The sequence below is a fragment of the Salvelinus alpinus genome, chromosome 33 (genome assembly GCF_045679555.1).
Source record: "Salvelinus alpinus chromosome 33, SLU_Salpinus.1, whole genome shotgun sequence".
Classification (NCBI taxonomy): Eukaryota; Metazoa; Chordata; class Actinopteri; order Salmoniformes; family Salmonidae; genus Salvelinus; species Salvelinus alpinus.
This window is the reverse complement of record NC_092118.1, coordinates 11,962,161-11,978,422: the sequence shown is the minus strand read 5'-3', so window position 1 is coordinate 11,978,422 and position 16,262 is coordinate 11,962,161. Positions and strand designations below refer to the sequence as shown.

The window sequence follows — 16,262 nt, the reverse complement described above, 5'->3', positions numbered from 1 at the left end:
TGAAACATCCAACTCCTCTCTATATATTTTTGTATGAGTTACACCTACAAAAGTCATATTGTGCATGCGTCTCTAATCCAGCAAAGAGATTTGACAATTTCAAAATACAACCACATGGATCACGCATTTAAAGGTGATGACAAAAGTTCTTATTTCATTTCCATTGTGGTACTATTAAAACAAAAATGTTTGAGATGGTAGACCTATGCCTAGTAGTCTACTGATTACACATACACTGTAACACATGACAAAAATAATATGACATCGATGGCATGCTACAGCAGGACTTCCACAGTAGATCTGTGATCTCAGGCTCCCAAATGGAGTCAGACGGTTAAGCTGTTGGTTTGCCAGCTGCTTTCATTGGCCTCTAGCACGTGATGCCTTACTGAAACCATTGGCTCCATGCAGAATTCAAGACAAATCGCAAACGTGGCCACACCCGAAACATTCACCAACCAGCCGATGATCTACTGCGCACGACCGACATGCATGTTGACCCATCCCTGTAGCTTGGTGGAACCAGCCTGATCATTGAGGTCACCAAACCATTTCACTTGCATTAAAACAATAGTGAGCACAACAGTCAGGCTTGTTCAACCAGGCTACAATCCCAGTCCATGGCCAAAGCAAAGACCAACAACATTGTAAAACATAAAAGCTGTCTGCGACAGTGACTTTATTTAAAAAAATAAGATATAAAGTAGCAGCATCTCATTTCACAAATGTATGACTGTTTTGAAAACTCAAACGTGAGAAAAGAACTGGAGATAAAATCTTAAATACAATCCATATTTCTGCTTCTGATGCAGGCTGTTCCACTTGTCCAATTTGGCAGCAGAGTTACTGGTCCCACAAGCAAACCTCAAAATGGCAAGCATTAGCAGCACACACACACCCATCCACTGTTCCGTCAAGCCAAGTCCACCTTTTTTAGCAGCACTCAGAGCCAGTGACAGCTCTGGGTTTTTGGCAGGTGGTCCAGCTTGGCATCACTCCAATTAAAAACTGTCACTCACTCAAAAAGGCAGACATCCAAAAACGGCCATTCACCTTTGCACCAAAACAACTCATGGAATAAAACATGCGCACGCACATAGAAAAATCATGTGAGCGTGTGAAAGGCCATGGATTTCTCCCAAACCTACAATATCTTGGTCCCGTCTTGAGACTTCCTCAGCCCGTGCCCATACTAACCCAATGGAAATCAAGAGACTGTGCCCTCTGGTTTCTCGCTGCTAGGGGGCGGAGTGAGCACTCCGGACGGTATAGGTGAACTCTGGCTGCGATCTACATCCACTTGTGGGTAGGAGCATGCCTTCGCCTAAAGAAGAAACCAACAGAGCTCTCAATACAGGCTGCAATTGCACACAAGAAACAATGCCACACATAGGTATAGAACATTGATTGAAAACCATACAAACAAATGCCCTCACCATCCAGTCCAGATAGGCAGCATGGGTCTGGATGTTATGCATGTCGTCTGCTGGGATTCCTTTGAAGGTCCTCAGGGCTGAGCTGCCCACTTCTCTGATGGACATGGCAAAGGGGACCATCCACCTCACACACTCCTCAACATCAGACCACTTCAGAGCTGCACAGACCAAGACAAAAGAGATCTGGTTAGGGCTAAAGACGCCTTCGGCAAGTCTACCAAACCACTATAACTCAGTGGTTGGAATGAAGATGTTGATTGACCTGAACAGCTTCAGAATGAAACGCCCTACCTGAGACTTTCTCCACCAGCTCCAGCGAGGAGAAATGGAACAGGGCAGAGGCAGCTAGCACCCCGTAGGAGAACTCCAGACATTTCACATCCAATACACAGAGGTCCAGGAGCTATAGAGAGAGCACAACACCACATATGTACTTCCACAACAGAGGCAATGAGCCATTCTAAGGGGAGGAAATGGGAAACCATTGTCTCACAAATTCAACTTGTATAAGCAATAACAGTCAACTGAGAATTAACATGATATTTTGCCTCGTTGATCTTGTGCATTTTGTTTCAAGACAAACATGAATCACATGCAAGTGGCGGGAAAACTCAGTTGTAACCTTACCTCGGCAATCTGCACAAACGTAGTTTGCGGGTACTGTGGGATGAGAACCTCTTCGGACTCTTTCAGGTAGGCAACCTGCATGTAGATGTTTAGCCAGGACACAGGCGTCAGGGGACTCAAACGCCACTTCAGCTCCTGAGCAAAGGGGGACAGTAGAAACAAGAGCCACATGATGATTTCATTCCACAGTGAAGTGTTCCCCAGATCAGATATTAGGAGACAAAAGAAACATGCGTCCTATCAAGTTAGACAGAAACTACCATTAGGAATATGTAGTAATTTTTACTAGTAATGGCTAAATGTTGCTCATGGCTCAACAAGCTTCAGACAACAGTAAGGATTTGTGACCAATCCGTAGTGAAAACCACTGGGACGTAAAGTGTTTGAGGGGCATACCTTCATAATGATTAGCTCCATACATAGGATATCATTCTCAGTGCAGGCACCATCAGTAACATAGGCAAATTGATGCACCTTTGGAGGGTAGATTTCCTGGGGGGAAAAAGCAGTAGTAAACATGTTTTAAAAAACTTGCGCTGCAATATGGAAAATGAAGAAACCTTAACGCAGGTCGTAGAAGAGGCTTCTTCCTACCTCCATCTTGGCAGCTATAAACAGAGAAGAGATGCCGATGAGTTGTAGTGTGCACTTGAAAACATTGGTCTGTGTGGCCATGAACCGATCAAAGTAATCCTGAGCCAGGTAGAAGGTTTCTCTGTGTAGCTTGTACACCTCGCACACCTGAGAGAGAGAAAACAGTTGAGAACACAACTCCAAGGCAATATCACAGAGTAGCTATGGAAGATTTCCCCGTGTAAGAGCATTGATCATAGTTCCCTATACCATAGGTTTGAAACGATCCAACTAAGATCAATGCTGAGTCAGAGGAGTTGGGTTAAATGCTAAAGACATTTTGGTTGAATGCACAGTTGTGCAGCAGACTATGCTTCCCGTTAGAATCTGTTAGAGCTCAGCTAATACACATCACCTGACAGCCATTTCCCCAATAGGTTATGCTAATATTGTACAAACTACAGTTAACTGGGGTCATACATCTACTGTTAAAACTAATCCACTCACCACCTTAAGATAAACATGGACGACACTCATCAAGTAACATGAGGGATTTGATCAAAGTAGCAGATACTGTGGGAAAGGAATTTAGTCTAGGACTTTGATACAGAGGGCGCTACAAACCTCCATTAGCCAGTCGAGAAGAATAGCCCTCATCTTGGGTTGGAGGTGTGGGTGTTTCTTCATGACGTGGATGTCTCGAGAATAGGTCTCGTCTTTCTTCAACAGGTTGTTCCATACGTCGTCTCCGCTTGCCCAGCTACAGAGAAACATATCCAGATGGTTGGCGTCTAGTTCATTTGTATTTATCAAATCAATGGGATAAACAAAGAATCCCGCAACTAGAGAGAGTGCAAACACAGAACTTTAAGATGAAACAGTATACAGGTACACATAATATGAGTGTCAAGGAGGGATATATAGCCGTTGTTATAACAGCAGATCACACTGAGACGATAGTGGTAAGGACTACATTGTGTGTGTTACATTCAAATGAAACAGATGAACACATTGGTCATCATAATGCTTGGCCTTAGACCGCGCAAGTGCAGAGCTCAAGGTATGAGTTCAAGTCATCTCCCAATAAAAAGCATACATAAAATGTGGCAAGTAACCACTCCTGTTACTTAGCAGCGTCATTGCATCTTGCCCACGTTGTCCCAGATACCAGAAGTGACTCACCATAGAACAGGAAGAGGGGAAGACCTGGTGGGGGTGACAAATATGTTTTTGAAGGTGTACTGAGTAGAAAACCCAGTGGCATTCAAAGCAACTGGTTGATCGACTTCATTGTCAGGCGTGGGGATCCGCCTGCACGGGATCGTGTGAACCGACTCAGGATTCCAGCACGCCTGCACAGAAGAGGGATAAGAAGAGGGGAGGATAAGAAAGTTGACCAACTGATAAAAATAAACAGCATGAAGAGGATTCTGAGACAGTGCCACTGATAGCAACTGATTAAACAATTGTCATTTATTGAGCAGTCCTGATTAACCGGTGTAGGTCACTGCCTGGTGTGTGTAAGCTAAATCCAACAAATGCATGGTCTGCAAGGGAATGCCACGGAATAGTAAAATGCATATAGTCACCAAAGTTCCACACTGGTTCTTTTTCGTCATCTCTGCCACTTCATCTGGGTCTTGTAAATACTGAGGATTTAATAATGAGAATGTTCATTATGATAAACCATTTAAAAGACAGCCATGCAACCATCTCGTTACAGTAGCAAAACGCAGATCGCAAGAACTTACAACGGCAACGTCTGATTTTCTTTTATTGGATCTCACTGCAGTTTCCTTGGGCATCTCATGATGAATTGTCCTGGATTCCACATTTTCCCTGAAATTACAGTAAATATTGAATTATGATATGCGTGTTACTGAAATGGTAAGAAACGTTAGTTATTGCAGGCTAACTAGCTAAGTTGCGGCTAGTTAGCCAGCTATCTGTTAACGTGACAACTTTTTTTCCCGTCACCTAGCTAGCGACATTGACAAGACTAGGTCAAACTGCAAAACTGAAACTTACCCTTTGCTTGGCATTATATCCCACGTGTATCCCTCCAATATATAGAGCCTGGAAACATGAAATATGCATTTTATTTGTTTAGCTAATAACCACAACCAACCCCCCACGTAAGTCTCACAAAGCCAACTCGTCAAAAGATCTGGGCGCGGGCAAATGGAAGTGGGACAATGTTAAAGGACGACAAACAATATGAAATACTGCAATAATTGTCACAAAACCACGCATATTGACACCGGATTCCACACTATCACCTAAACCTAACAGTTTGACATACAGTCGATGGAAACTAGTTAAATTTCTTCTAAATTAGAGAGAAGCTGGCCAGAAAATGGCCGAGCCATCAAGTATGCCATTTTCCATTCACCCGCTCTAATAAGCTTTCTCACAAAAACAACTAGCCAGCCAATGTTGTCCGTCGTCTTTCAAATTCAGAATATTTACAATCTTCTCACTAACACGTTCATTTCGAATCACGTTGAGGGAGTTTGATTGAAAAGTTGCACGACTGCTAGTTAACAAGAGATGTTTCAATTTCTTGCCAGCTTACCTAAAAATATTCCCCCGCGAAGAAGTCCACACTTGGTTGAAAGGATCAGAGAAAATATGGCTAAAGTTACTAGTCAGCTATTCAATTGTTATTCGATTCGTGGCCTCTGTTTGTCATCAAAAATTGAGCTGAGAGTTCGGCTAGCTACTTGTTCTATACTGGCGCAATGAGTTTTGCGCCTTGGCTTATAAACTGCTTGCAGTCTACATATCGTAAGGGGCGGTCCGAGCGGGTGATTTAAATACTTGACACTGTTCATTAATCCTTTGCAGTTACATTTCAACGAACATTATTATTAGTCATTAATTGTTCAGACGTGAAGAGTTAAATCATCTGAAATATTATGTTGTGTGAGAAATATACAGTAAAATGGTGTGAGAAATATTGCATTTTGCCGGCAAAAGGGAGGCGTGGCCGGCGCGGCGACAGCTCAGGGGCGGTGCTTAGAATCCGGAACCACAAAGTACCGCGTGGCTAGGGAAGACGGATGTAAACAAAGACTGTGTCCCTTTCAAAAACCTGCAAATCCGGACGTTATGCCGATTTTGACAGAAATATTTTAAAATGTTTCTCTATCAAGCCGACATAATGGACTTTCACTGTCCATAATTCAAGAGGTATGTCATTATTTTTTTAATCAAATTAATGCCGCGCAATTTGTTCAACGAGAATGGTGATGGCGCGCGGCTCTGCACTGGTGCATTAGCTACGTTTAGTGGCTTCCTCCTCGTCTCCTTCCTCTTGTCTACACAAATTATTTGTTGGAGAAAAAAACAGTGCAGGTTTAGTAAAATACATTTTAGGCACCATCTAATGCTTTCATATATAATTCTTATCAGAAGATAAAGGAAATGTAGACAAGGTGGAGGCTAATCTGCAACCTATGTGTCTTGTCTCAGTCGTAACTGTTAAAATTGTGTTTTGATATGTTTCATGCGCCACACGAAAAAAACACTGGATTGGGTGATCATCACTCAGAGATCTCGAAACCTGTATTAACCTACACTTTGACCAGGCACGTGATCAAGCTAGCAGCTGCACGGGAACGAGTCTCATTTCAAAGCTACTTTTGCCTCCACATTGCAACTGGTTTGAAACAACAACAAAAATGAAGTTTCTGAAACTCTTTGGACGTGCTAAATCTGTGGTTATTGGAATGATTCATGTTCAAGCCTTGCCAGGTAAAGATTATTGGGACGCATATGTCGTTTTTTACTCTCTTTTTGTTTTTAACTTTGATTTATGTTTTTCAGGCACCCCTTTAGGAAACATGGCCATTCCTCAAATTGTTGAGGAGGCATGCCATGAGGCAGAAATCTATCACAATGCGGGTATTGTAAGTATAAGCAAAAACACAAGAACTCCTTACTTTTTGATGTTACTAATACTGTAGCCTCTGACTATGTAAACCACAATATTCATCCTCAAGGGTGACTGGAAATTAATTGTTTGTTGTCTGTTGATCTTTTGAACAGGATGGGCTGATCATTGAGAACATGCATGACATTCCATACACATTCTCAATTGGACCAGAGGTGTGTGCCTCTATGACCGCGGTGTGTGCAGCGGTGAGGGGGATCTGTCCGTCTCTGCCTCTTGGAGTTCAGATCCTGTCTGCAGCAAACAGCTCAGCTCTTGCTGTTGCACTGGCTTCAGGTTGATACAGCTGGCATTGCTTATTACTGATTAATACATGTATGCAAGAGTGCTTCAGGCTAGCCTTTAGTTTAATCGAAAGATCCGTATTAAGAGGTTGGGAAAAGCAAATGTTTAGCTACCTATTCCATTGTTGTCTTTTTCCAAGGTATGGATTTTATCAGGGCAGAGGGATACGTCTTCTCACATGTTGCTGATGAAGGCCTTTTGAATGCCTGTGCCGGAGACCTTTTGCGATACCGCAAGCAAATTAAGGCTGAACATGTGCAGGTCTTCACTGATATAAAAAAGAAGCACAGGTGAGCAATTGCTCAAAACACTCCAGTCAGACAACCCCACTGGCTAGCCTAGATGTCCTGTTATGGTATTTCAGAAGGTTTTCAACATGCAGGTAATGCGGCTAATATTATCCATAAACGATACTGCAAGGAGATGAAAGTAACCTTTCTGACTTGTAGTAAGTGTAATTGGATGTTTTCTGATTTGTGTTTGTGTTCCTAGCTCCCATGCCCTGACTTCAGATGTGAGCATAGTGGAGACGGCCAGAGCAGCTGAGTTTTTCCTCTCTGACGGGCTCATCATCACTGGAACAGCCACAGGGGTTCAGGCAGATCCAATGGAGCTCAGAGGTGTGTCCTGTCTCTGAATTCTCTGGCACATACAGACCTGTATGACACATACGCACAAAGTATGTTCCGTCACTTCACTCAATTTCATACCACTCCCACTGCATACCAGTCTATTGCATACGTCCTACATTTGCAAGGGAATATAGTTCCTGGCATTAGTTTTTCATGTAGCCCAGAGGTTAAGCTGCCCTAAAGCCCATGGAGCCTCTGAGCCTCGTTGCTGGCCTTATAAAGAGCAGCCTCGTCTGGGGAGAGGATGGCAGCCTCATAGTCCCCCGAGTCTGGATCGTGCTGACCATGGGCACACAGCCCGGTCCTGCCCTTGCCTGCCACAGCCCTGCTTGGCGTAATATAGACACCAACATCGTCTGCTATTTTTAAGCACAGCCTACAGATGGCTGACTTACACAGAAGGCTGTAAACACAGGCAGGCTCAGGCCAGACTGCTACACAACCCTGCTGCCTAGTTTGGAGGTGCTCCTACAGTCTCCCAGTACGATTCCATTGGGCTGGCTCTGTTGTCAGATGGGTAAATGGAGCTGCCAGAGTCTGGATTTATCTCTTCATGTGTTTTTCTCATATCATCTCTGGACCTACGTTCACCATTTACTTATCAGAGATGATGCATGACACTTGCAATGCATTCCTAAATCCAACCATTTAGGTATTCGTTTCATATAAGCTCACGCATAATGTAGCATCACAAAACATTTACTCAACAATCCTTTCTTTTCTATTTGCAGATGTTGCAGGGTCTGTAAGACTCCCAGTTCTTATTGGCTCAGGAGTGACCTATGACAACGTGGAACACTACCTTGATGCTAGTGCAATGATAATTGGCTCTCATTTCAAGAGGGGAGGAGTTTGGGCAAATGCTGTTTATCCAGAAAGCGTTAAGAAGTTCATGGGGAAGGTGCATTTGCTTCGAAAATGAAATCCACCAATTTGCTGCTAAAATAATTGAATGCAGAACAATGACATTTTGTGGTAATAATACATGTAATTACTGAAGTTATGTCTCATGCTATTTAATAAAACACAAATAATACCTAAACAAAACCGATTTATTTAACATCTTTTAACATTTAAATATACACCAAAATACCAAATAAATCTGAATATATTTACAAACCGGGCTTGTAGCAGTACAACAAACATAATAACACACTGGGAATAAATGTATAAAAACAAAGTGAATCACTAAGTACACTAAGTACAAAACATACATTAGTAACAGTGTTTCATCATTATTTGGTAATCCTTACCAAATATAGCGAAAGAGGTCCAATTACTCAAGAGTGATGTTTTGTGTCATCAAATATATACAAATTAGCTTTTCATAGCTATGAAACATTTCAACTTTCCTTAAAGCAATATACCCACAACGTATCTAAATCTAAGGCACGCAAAGTAATACAAAAAAAGTATTCTATATACAATAGAATTCATATTTGCAAGTGCTAAAACCTTTAGCATTTTATACACTACATAAAAGTTTTCATCAGAGCCATAAGCCTTAACCGTTACAAGCCAGTTATAATACTTTTCACATGCACACACATCTACTCAAGGCTATTTCACTCTCAAACTGGGCTCGGTATGTTAATAACATACTCAGCAAAGGGGGTTCCCTTGATCAGGGTAAAGAGATTCACAGGGTCATAGGTCTACGGTCTGTGTGTTAAGTGGGTTCAGACAGGGGCGTGGTTACTCAGTAGACACTCAGTAGTTGTACAGACGCTGGCAGGGTTGTTTGAAGTGACCAAAGCGTCTGTCAGAGGGGGAGAAGCGCATCTTGGCAAGGTTCTGTCTCTGGAGAGCACTCCTGGTCAGCTTCTTGCACTCCACGTGAGTCCTGGCTCGCTGTATGGCAAGCAGTTGGACATTGCATGGAAGCGGGCTGCCCCAGGCAGCTAGCCTCCAGGACACATGCTGTTTGACTGGCACAGGCCTGCAGGGGGGGGGGGGGGGGGCAGAATAACTTTAAAATGTGACACTCCTTTCTCTAGGATAATGGTTGTGTTATCACACTGACTACAGTAGATGGATCCCCTGGATGAAAACTGACCTGGGAGAAGCATCCTCTTCATCTGAGTGTTCCTCATCGCTAGGCTGGTGTCTGATCTGGTATACAGACATACTGGGATGCTCAATCAGCAGGTTTTCCAAAGGGTCTTCCTCAGGGGGATTCAGGGAGTTGTTCTCTGGAAACATCAGACCACAAATGTACTAAACCGAGACCAAAAAGGAAAAACACCAGTGAGACCTCTAATAGTGACCATTAGATCTACTATCCAAATAACTACAATACTACCATTTACAAAACAAGTAACTGCAGACAACAATGCCCATACCAGTTTAACAACTAACTTGTGATTTCAACTTTCTGTGAACAAAATTATCGGCTTACCTTGAATGTTGATAACGACCCATCCTCCCTCCTCAAACTCAATGAGCTCCTCATAGGTTTCATTGTCATCTGTGGGAAAATCGCCATCTGTGCTACCAAGGAAATGGGCAAGTATCTTTCCAATCATTGTGTATATGTTTTGCCTCCCTTGGCCCTCTTATTGCAGTCTGCAAAGAAAATGAGTTAACATAGTGTTATAGTATGTTGCCCCCATAAGGAAAATGTGCAAACCAGCTACAATTACTGCTAAACTGGTAAAATTGCAAAACTGATCATAGTAAAACATTGCATCAAATGCAAGAAAACAGCAGAACCTGAAAAGGCATGTGTAGTTTAATATCCACATTGACAGAAGATAGATCTGAAATTATTTCCGGAAAGCAGACTCTGAACAACACCTTACATTATGACCTTTAGTTTTTAACATTGTGTCCTTGGTTAATGACCCTGCCAGCACAGCAGAATCAGGAACAGCATGCCCCTTGGAAGCTATTTGCAGACTGAAGGTCATGGCATCCTTTTTAGACCAGCAACTCATTTCAAGCCTGTGTCTGAATTTTAAGATGTGTTATGAATAAACGAATGTGGTGAATATGAAGCCAATCGGCCAAACTATGGTGAAAACAAATGGTTTGTAAAAATATATATATATATATATGTATACATTTTAGTGTATATAATTGTATTTTGACATTTCTGGTCAAATAGGCCTATTAAAAATAGAATCAGGTATAAACAGTATTGGTATGTCTTTCAGGCTAAAGGTGTCATAGACTAGACAGAATACCACAGCATCCACTTTTAGACTTGGACAGCCACGGTCTTTGAATGCCTCGGTGTACTTGTCAACCTATACTGTCAATATACAGCTACACCCCAGCTTGCCAGCAAGGGAAGATCGAATAGTGTCCCGACAGAATTAGCTCATAAGGTGCAAAATGCAGAGATTACATATACACTTGCATATCTTTTCTGGTGGGCCATCAAAAAGTCCAGAAGTTGGAAGTTTAAAGACATGTAAGACAATCCTTACATTAGCCCTATTCAATATATAATAAATGTGTGATAGAAACAATCAAATCCTTAAAAAACACAGGAAGGTAGTTTGGGTGAACTTGATATGGCATTAATTGGGTTTAAACTTCTTCAATAAATAAGTTAATAATTAAGAACCTGCATTTATGTAATTCACTGACAATCAAACAAATAACCCAACCTACTTACAAAATGACACATGACATGGTTACAATTACATGGTAGTCTACAAAACTAAAAAGTTGGCCTAATAGGACACTTTTGGGATGTAGAAATCAATAAAAACATGCAATGGATAGATAAGTTAGTAGGCTAAAGAAAAGTGTCTATGCTATACACATGAACTAAGGCTAAAAATACAACCTCTCGCACAATGTTGAAGGCTACAATGTATTTTTTTCTTACCTCACAAATGTATATTTAACAGGTGGTGGCCGACGGTTAGCTTGAAACTATAACTGATCTGTAATTGTTTTGATACAGACTTGTTTATGAACACCAACTCTTTTGCTATGGTGGGTGGTGAACGTAAATAAAAATCCCAACTCGAAGGCGGGGCTTCGGGAGGTTGCGCACAACTAACCTTTGTCCTCATAACTAGCTGTCAAGTGAATAAATGTGTCCTTACTTGAAACATACTTAAATACCTGGTTTCAACCGACGTCCAAATATATTAGAGTGGAAGATTATTATAATTTTTTTTAAATGTACAACGGTTTGCATTTCACAACAGTGGTCGACTTCGTTTTGCATGGCCCGGTGGTCCGTGTGAGCGGAGTTTGTTATTTTTAGATAATTCTATTGATTCTTAAGGGAAATCTCCACCCACCCCGGGCACCGGGCCCTGCAAAACGAGCCCCACCAATGTTATGAAAAGGGGGGGGTTTGTATTAATGACTTTTCTTGAAACATTGTTGCAAATATTTGCCGAGTAAATGACAATTATGCCAGGTTGCCCCACTGAGATCTATTTATTAGGCTATGTTTGTTTTATTGTGCATCTAAAAACAACCGCGAATCGTTTTAACAGGATGTGGGATTGTTCTAAACGAATGTCCCGTCATTCACCGCGGTCATAGTTTTTACCAACACTCAATATACACAGACATTAACACATCATCGAAGTGCGAGATCTGACGGTAGGGATTCGCCACCAATTTGTACTTTAGGCTATTTTCATGTAGGCCAACGTCAGAGTCCGTCCTGTGGGATGGGGACAACTATGTCGTTATGTAAAGGTGATTGACACACTTTTAACGTAGAGAGAATTCTGATGGCCACATGATGACACACTAACACTATCTTCTATTTTTCGATGTCGTCTTACGCCATTATAAAAGGCCTACATATCAGAAGGGAAGTATAATTATCATTATTATTAGCTGCGGTCGTTATTATTGTGGTTATAACATAAATCCGAGGGAAGCATTTCGAATCTCTTGTGTGAGAAGTTTTTGACTAATGACAATGGTCTGCATTAAGTCATCAGTTATTTTCCCAGTCTCTGTCTGCTAAATATGATAACTGAATTGATTACTATAATATAGTTTCCTGGTTTTGTCAACATTTGGAGTAAAAAGGGCCTATAACATTATTTGAACAATAGTTTATTTTACTTTTGGTAGAGGCTACTCTCAGCAGTGTAATGCAGTTCATTACCAGAAGATGGCTTACTCCTCCTAGTCTTCAGGATATCTGACAGAAGTCAAGTCATACATCTCTTCTAGTATTAAATTGGTAGTGGCTATTTGTACTTGCAATGTATACTAGAGATCGATGAGTTGGCTTGGTTGCAAACTGATCTTCAGTGTGTCTCTTATCATCACACCAGGGAGAGCAGCTACGATGGCTCCACGTATGGATGATGTCATGCAACTATGCTGTAACTTGTCTGAAAATCAGCAGATAAAAGCAGCAGTGAAGAATTCTGGGAAAGGATCAGCAGTGGCAGGAGGGACTGCATTTTTAGGGGGTCTTCTAGGTGGTCCCCCAGGGATTGCTGTTGGTAAGGATCCTATCAATTTAGTAAGCGAAATTATGATCATCATCTGCTCTTCCCTACTTCAACCACAAGGTGGAGCCATATCCTTTCTCAAACCTATTGTATTGAGTGCAGCTATGAGATTTTTAGTGTATATGTGGTAGGCCTATAAAGTATGGCGTTAGGGTAGAATAATTCTCAGCCAATGTTGTCTTATGAGTGGGGAGGTCGATTTTGATAAATATGGCTGTTTATTTCTATTTGTAGTTATTATGGATCCCCATTAGCTGCTGCCTTGCTCTTCCTGCGGTCCAGCAAAATTAAGGCCATTCTACATTTTAAAAACATTACAATACATTCATAACAGATTTCACAACATATTAAATGTCTGCCCTCAGGCCTCTACTCTACTAATATTTTTGCTGGTATGTCATGCATAAGTTTGCTAATATTGCCAATGAAAAAATTATTAAAGTAGTTGGCAATATCAGTTGGTTTTGTGATGAATGAGCCATCTGATTCAATGAATGATGGAGCGGAGTTTGCCTTTTTGCCCAAAATTGAATTGAAGGTGCTCCAAATCTTATTAATATCATTCTTTGTCATTTATTTTTGTTTCATAGTGTAGTTTCGTCTTTGTTTTATTCAGTTTAGTCACGATTTCTCAATTTGCAGTACATTTGCCAATCGGTTATACAGCCAGACCTATTTGCCATCTCTTTTGCCTCTTCCCTCTCAACCATACAATTTTTCAATTCCTCATCAATCCACACTTATTAGTAACTGAGATAAGCAATTTCATAAATGTGTCAAGTGCAGCGTCTGGTTGCTCGTCATTACAAACTGCGTACCAACAAATATTCTTCACATCAAGAACATAGGAATCACTACGAAACTTATTGTATCACCTCTTATACACAATATTATGCCCAGCGTTTGGAACTTTGGTTTTCCTAGATATGGATACTATATTGTGATCACTACATCCAATGTATTTGGATACTGCTTTGAAACAAATTTCTGCAGCATTAGTAAAGAAATGATCAATACATGTTGATGATTTCATTCCTGTACTGTTTGTAACTCTCTGGTAGGTTGATTGATAACCTGAACCAGGTTGCAGGCACTAGTTACAGTTTTTGAGCATTCTCTTGAGTGGGCAGCTTGATGAAAGCTAGTCAATATTTAAATCACCCAGAAAGTATACCTCTCTATCGATATCACATTCATTATCAAGCATTTCACACATGTTATCCAGATACTGACTGTTAGCAATTGGTGGTCTATAGCAGCTTCCCACCAGAATGGGCTTTAGGTGAGGCAGATTAACCTGTAGCCATATTTCTTCAACAGCTTTACAGGAATGTGGTTCTGAATATAAACAGCCACACCTCCACTTTTGGCATTTCTGTCTTTTCTGTAGATCTTATAACCATGAGTGTTTTAAATCTGTGAGCTCTTCTCCCCTCTTGATCTTCTGACACAGATCTTGTTTGTGTTGCTCTTTAGGTGGTGCAGTAGGTGGCCTGTTGGGATGGTGGATGACCAGTGGACAGTTCAGACCTCTCCCTCAGATCATCATGGAGCTGCCCCCCCACCAGCAGCAGAGGCTCTATGCTGATATCATGGGCGTTTTGGGCTCACTGAACTGGACAGACCTGGCCCAGCTGACCGCCCTGGTCATGGGGAATGCTACTCTCCAGCAGCAGGTCACTGCTGCCCTACTCCGTTATATCACAAAGGAACTGAGAGCAGAGGTGAGATATGGGGACTGATCTACACAGACTGAATATCTGGAGATACTCCTTAGAACACACATTTGTACTCAAATTCAACTCCAGCTTATTTCTGGAGACTGAAAGAACCTTTTATACTGTAGGTTCACGGAAAGAGGCCTTATGAGGGTTACATTGAGACTCATGTCAGACCTGTCATGTTACCGAATATCTGATCATGTCCATTTAATATCCTTTGATAAAGCGCTTAAATGACAATTACGCCACTTTTTAAAAAACGTAATTTTCATCTTCTCCAGCACAACACCAGTGTCTACATATGTGAAAATGGCACATTTCTACGTTTTGTAGAAACAAATATGAAGTTAAAAGTTCTACCCAATGACATCATCAAAAGTAAAACGTATTTAAAAACAGTGATTTTCAGGCACTAGGAGATTCACAGTGATGGGAGGAGCAAGAAAATACCCTCCCTCTGGCTAGAAACTTGTTGAAAATCACTGTTTTGAAAATCACTGTTTTGAAAATCACTGTTTTGTTACTTTTAATGCTACCATGTGATGTTACAGAGAAGCATTTGTTTAGCACCTTCTTATCTTTTTAACCACAGATCATAGAAATGCGCTGTTTTCACATACTGTATGTAGACACTGTTATGGTTTTGGAGATGATGAATATGAGGTGGAAAAGTGTCGGAATTGCACTTTAATGTACACATTTGTTTTGTTTTAGATGAGAAATTGTTATCTCTGAATGTTATCTCTGAATTATATTGTAGTGGATAATTTGTTGCTGATATTTTGCACTGAAATGTACACATTGAATATTGTTGGGCATTTATAATTTACATTATTTGCAACAAATGCAAGATGATGAAAAAAGGACCCTGATCACTCCTCTTGTAAGTTTGCCTGGGATCTCAAGCGATTCATGCAATGTGAATACTCAAATGCAAGACAATGAAAAAAGGACCCTGATCACTCCTCTTGTAAGTGTGCCTGGGATCTCAAGTGATTCATGCAATGTGAATATTGTAAGAGATGAGTACTTCTGAGAAACCGGCCTTGATACTTCTGGCGCATAATGGTGATAAGTCCCACCTAGTCCTATAATTAACTAATTGGGAAAATCTTGTAGTGCTCTGTACAAAAGTGTTTATATGAAAATCATGATAAATGAAATAAAGGATAAAGGTGACTTGTATGATCACCACATGCTTTTAGTATGACATCATTAAGCCAGAAAACATGTTGTTTCAGTGAATCGACTGACATTTTCATGAGGAGAATTCAACCACTTAACACATTCTTTGTAAGAGAAGGAAGACAATGCTACGCAATGTTATCTCCTGGACAGATGCATGCACGTAACATATCTCATCTGACGCAATTTCGCAAGATTTTTTTGTTCTGGGTTTGCGAGACTATACGGGATGTAATATAGTTCCTCAATGTTTCAAATGTAGACTTTTGAATAATACTAGAATCTTATTAAGATATCAGAGCTCTTTTTGAAGTATTTGCAAAGGTTGTTATGACACCACTGTGATTTCTTTGCCCATTAGTTTTTCTAGATGTTTCCTTGTTCCTTCTTTGCAAGCAAGT

General features: G+C 41.0%; 4 protein-coding genes across 11 annotated transcripts; 2 read left to right on the top strand and 2 right to left on the bottom strand.

Annotated features, from left to right (window-relative positions):
• Positions 1-648: 648 nt before the first annotated feature.
• ccne1 (cyclin E1) lies at positions 649-5,425 on the bottom strand. The gene is made up of 12 exons (XM_071381299.1): positions 5,212-5,425; positions 4,665-4,712; positions 4,388-4,475; positions 4,226-4,285; positions 3,819-3,988; positions 3,261-3,396; positions 2,658-2,804; positions 2,460-2,555; positions 2,064-2,198; positions 1,728-1,839; positions 1,437-1,594; positions 649-1,324 (listed from the first exon to the last, which is right to left on the bottom strand). The coding sequence occupies exons 2-12, from the start codon at positions 4,676-4,678 to the stop codon at positions 1,208-1,210; spliced, it is 1,233 nt and encodes a 410-aa protein (XP_071237400.1). The 5' UTR covers positions 4,679-4,712; positions 5,212-5,425; the 3' UTR covers positions 649-1,207.
• A 238-nt stretch (positions 5,426-5,663) lies between these two features.
• Positions 5,664-8,555, top strand: LOC139563364 (uncharacterized protein F13E9.13, mitochondrial). Of its 3 annotated transcripts, none has more exons than XM_071382019.1 (7): positions 5,664-5,828; positions 6,190-6,392; positions 6,465-6,547; positions 6,687-6,867; positions 7,016-7,166; positions 7,369-7,496; positions 8,240-8,555. In XM_071382019.1, the coding sequence occupies exons 2-7, from the start codon at positions 6,320-6,322 to the stop codon at positions 8,428-8,430; spliced, it is 807 nt and encodes a 268-aa protein (XP_071238120.1). In that variant the 5' UTR covers positions 5,664-5,828; positions 6,190-6,319; the 3' UTR covers positions 8,431-8,555. The 3 variants fall into 3 exon arrangements, with proteins under 3 accessions (XP_071238120.1, XP_071238122.1, XP_071238121.1); XM_071382020.1 differs by having other exon boundaries at positions 5,690-5,828; positions 6,227-6,392; XM_071382021.1 differs by lacking the exon at positions 6,190-6,392 and having other exon boundaries at positions 5,666-5,828.
• LOC139563365 (tumor protein p53-inducible nuclear protein 2-like) lies at positions 8,543-11,500 on the bottom strand. Of its 2 annotated transcripts, none has more exons than XM_071382022.1 (4): positions 11,347-11,500; positions 9,907-10,073; positions 9,565-9,700; positions 8,543-9,447 (listed from the first exon to the last, which is right to left on the bottom strand). In XM_071382022.1, the coding sequence occupies exons 2-4, from the start codon at positions 10,031-10,033 to the stop codon at positions 9,219-9,221; spliced, it is 492 nt and encodes a 163-aa protein (XP_071238123.1). In that variant the 5' UTR covers positions 10,034-10,073; positions 11,347-11,500; the 3' UTR covers positions 8,543-9,218. The 2 variants fall into 2 exon arrangements, with proteins under 2 accessions (XP_071238123.1, XP_071238124.1); XM_071382023.1 differs by having other exon boundaries at positions 9,565-9,725; positions 11,347-11,489.
• A 505-nt stretch (positions 11,501-12,005) lies between these two features.
• Positions 12,006-15,870, top strand: LOC139563366 (protein C19orf12 homolog). Of its 5 annotated transcripts, none has more exons than XM_071382025.1 (3): positions 12,006-12,080; positions 12,773-12,946; positions 14,432-15,870. In XM_071382025.1, the coding sequence occupies exons 2-3, from the start codon at positions 12,787-12,789 to the stop codon at positions 14,695-14,697; spliced, it is 426 nt and encodes a 141-aa protein (XP_071238126.1). In that variant the 5' UTR covers positions 12,006-12,080; positions 12,773-12,786; the 3' UTR covers positions 14,698-15,870. The 5 variants fall into 5 exon arrangements, with proteins under 5 accessions (XP_071238126.1, XP_071238128.1, XP_071238125.1 ...); XM_071382024.1 differs by having other exon boundaries at positions 12,026-12,179; XM_071382027.1 differs by lacking the exon at positions 12,773-12,946 and having other exon boundaries at positions 12,017-12,080.
• The last annotated feature ends 392 nt before the right edge of the window (positions 15,871-16,262 follow it).

What these genes read in the sequence shown, in the direction of transcription:
- LOC139563365 (XM_071382022.1), bottom strand. Translation starts at nt 10,033, where the DNA reads ATGATTGGAAAGATACTTGCCCATTTCCTTGGTAGCACAGATGGCGAT. An exon ending in GGTCGTTATCAACATTCAAG is followed by an intron (nt 9,701 to 9,906) that starts GTAAGCCGATAA and finishes TGATGTTTCCAG; the next exon opens with AGAACAACTCCCTGAATCCC. An exon ending in GAAGAGGATGCTTCTCCCAG is followed by an intron (nt 9,448 to 9,564) that starts GTCAGTTTTCAT and finishes CCCCCCCTGCAG; the next exon opens with GCCTGTGCCAGTCAAACAGC.
- LOC139563366 (XM_071382024.1), top strand. Translation starts at nt 12,152, where the DNA reads ATGGGGACAACTATGTCGTTATGTAAAG. An exon ending in AACTATGTCGTTATGTAAAG is followed by an intron (nt 12,180 to 12,772) that starts GTGATTGACACA and finishes TCATCACACCAG; the next exon opens with GGAGAGCAGCTACGATGGCT. An exon ending in TCCCCCAGGGATTGCTGTTG is followed by an intron (nt 12,947 to 14,431) that starts GTAAGGATCCTA and finishes GTTGCTCTTTAG; the next exon opens with GTGGTGCAGTAGGTGGCCTG.
- ccne1 (XM_071381299.1), bottom strand. An exon ending in TCCCCTCTTCCTGTTCTATG is followed by an intron (nt 3,397 to 3,818) that starts GTGAGTCACTTC and finishes GTTTCTCTGTAG; the next exon opens with CTGGGCAAGCGGAGACGACG. An exon ending in GCTGGTGGAGAAAGTCTCAG is followed by an intron (nt 1,595 to 1,727) that starts GTAGGGCGTTTC and finishes TGGTCTGTGCAG; the next exon opens with CTCTGAAGTGGTCTGATGTT.
- LOC139563364 (XM_071382019.1), top strand. Translation starts at nt 6,320, where the DNA reads ATGAAGTTTCTGAAACTCTTTGGACGTGCTAAATCTGTGGTTATTGGA. An exon ending in TCATGTTCAAGCCTTGCCAG is followed by an intron (nt 6,393 to 6,464) that starts GTAAAGATTATT and finishes TATGTTTTTCAG; the next exon opens with GCACCCCTTTAGGAAACATG. An exon ending in AGATCCAATGGAGCTCAGAG is followed by an intron (nt 7,497 to 8,239) that starts GTGTGTCCTGTC and finishes TTCTATTTGCAG; the next exon opens with ATGTTGCAGGGTCTGTAAGA.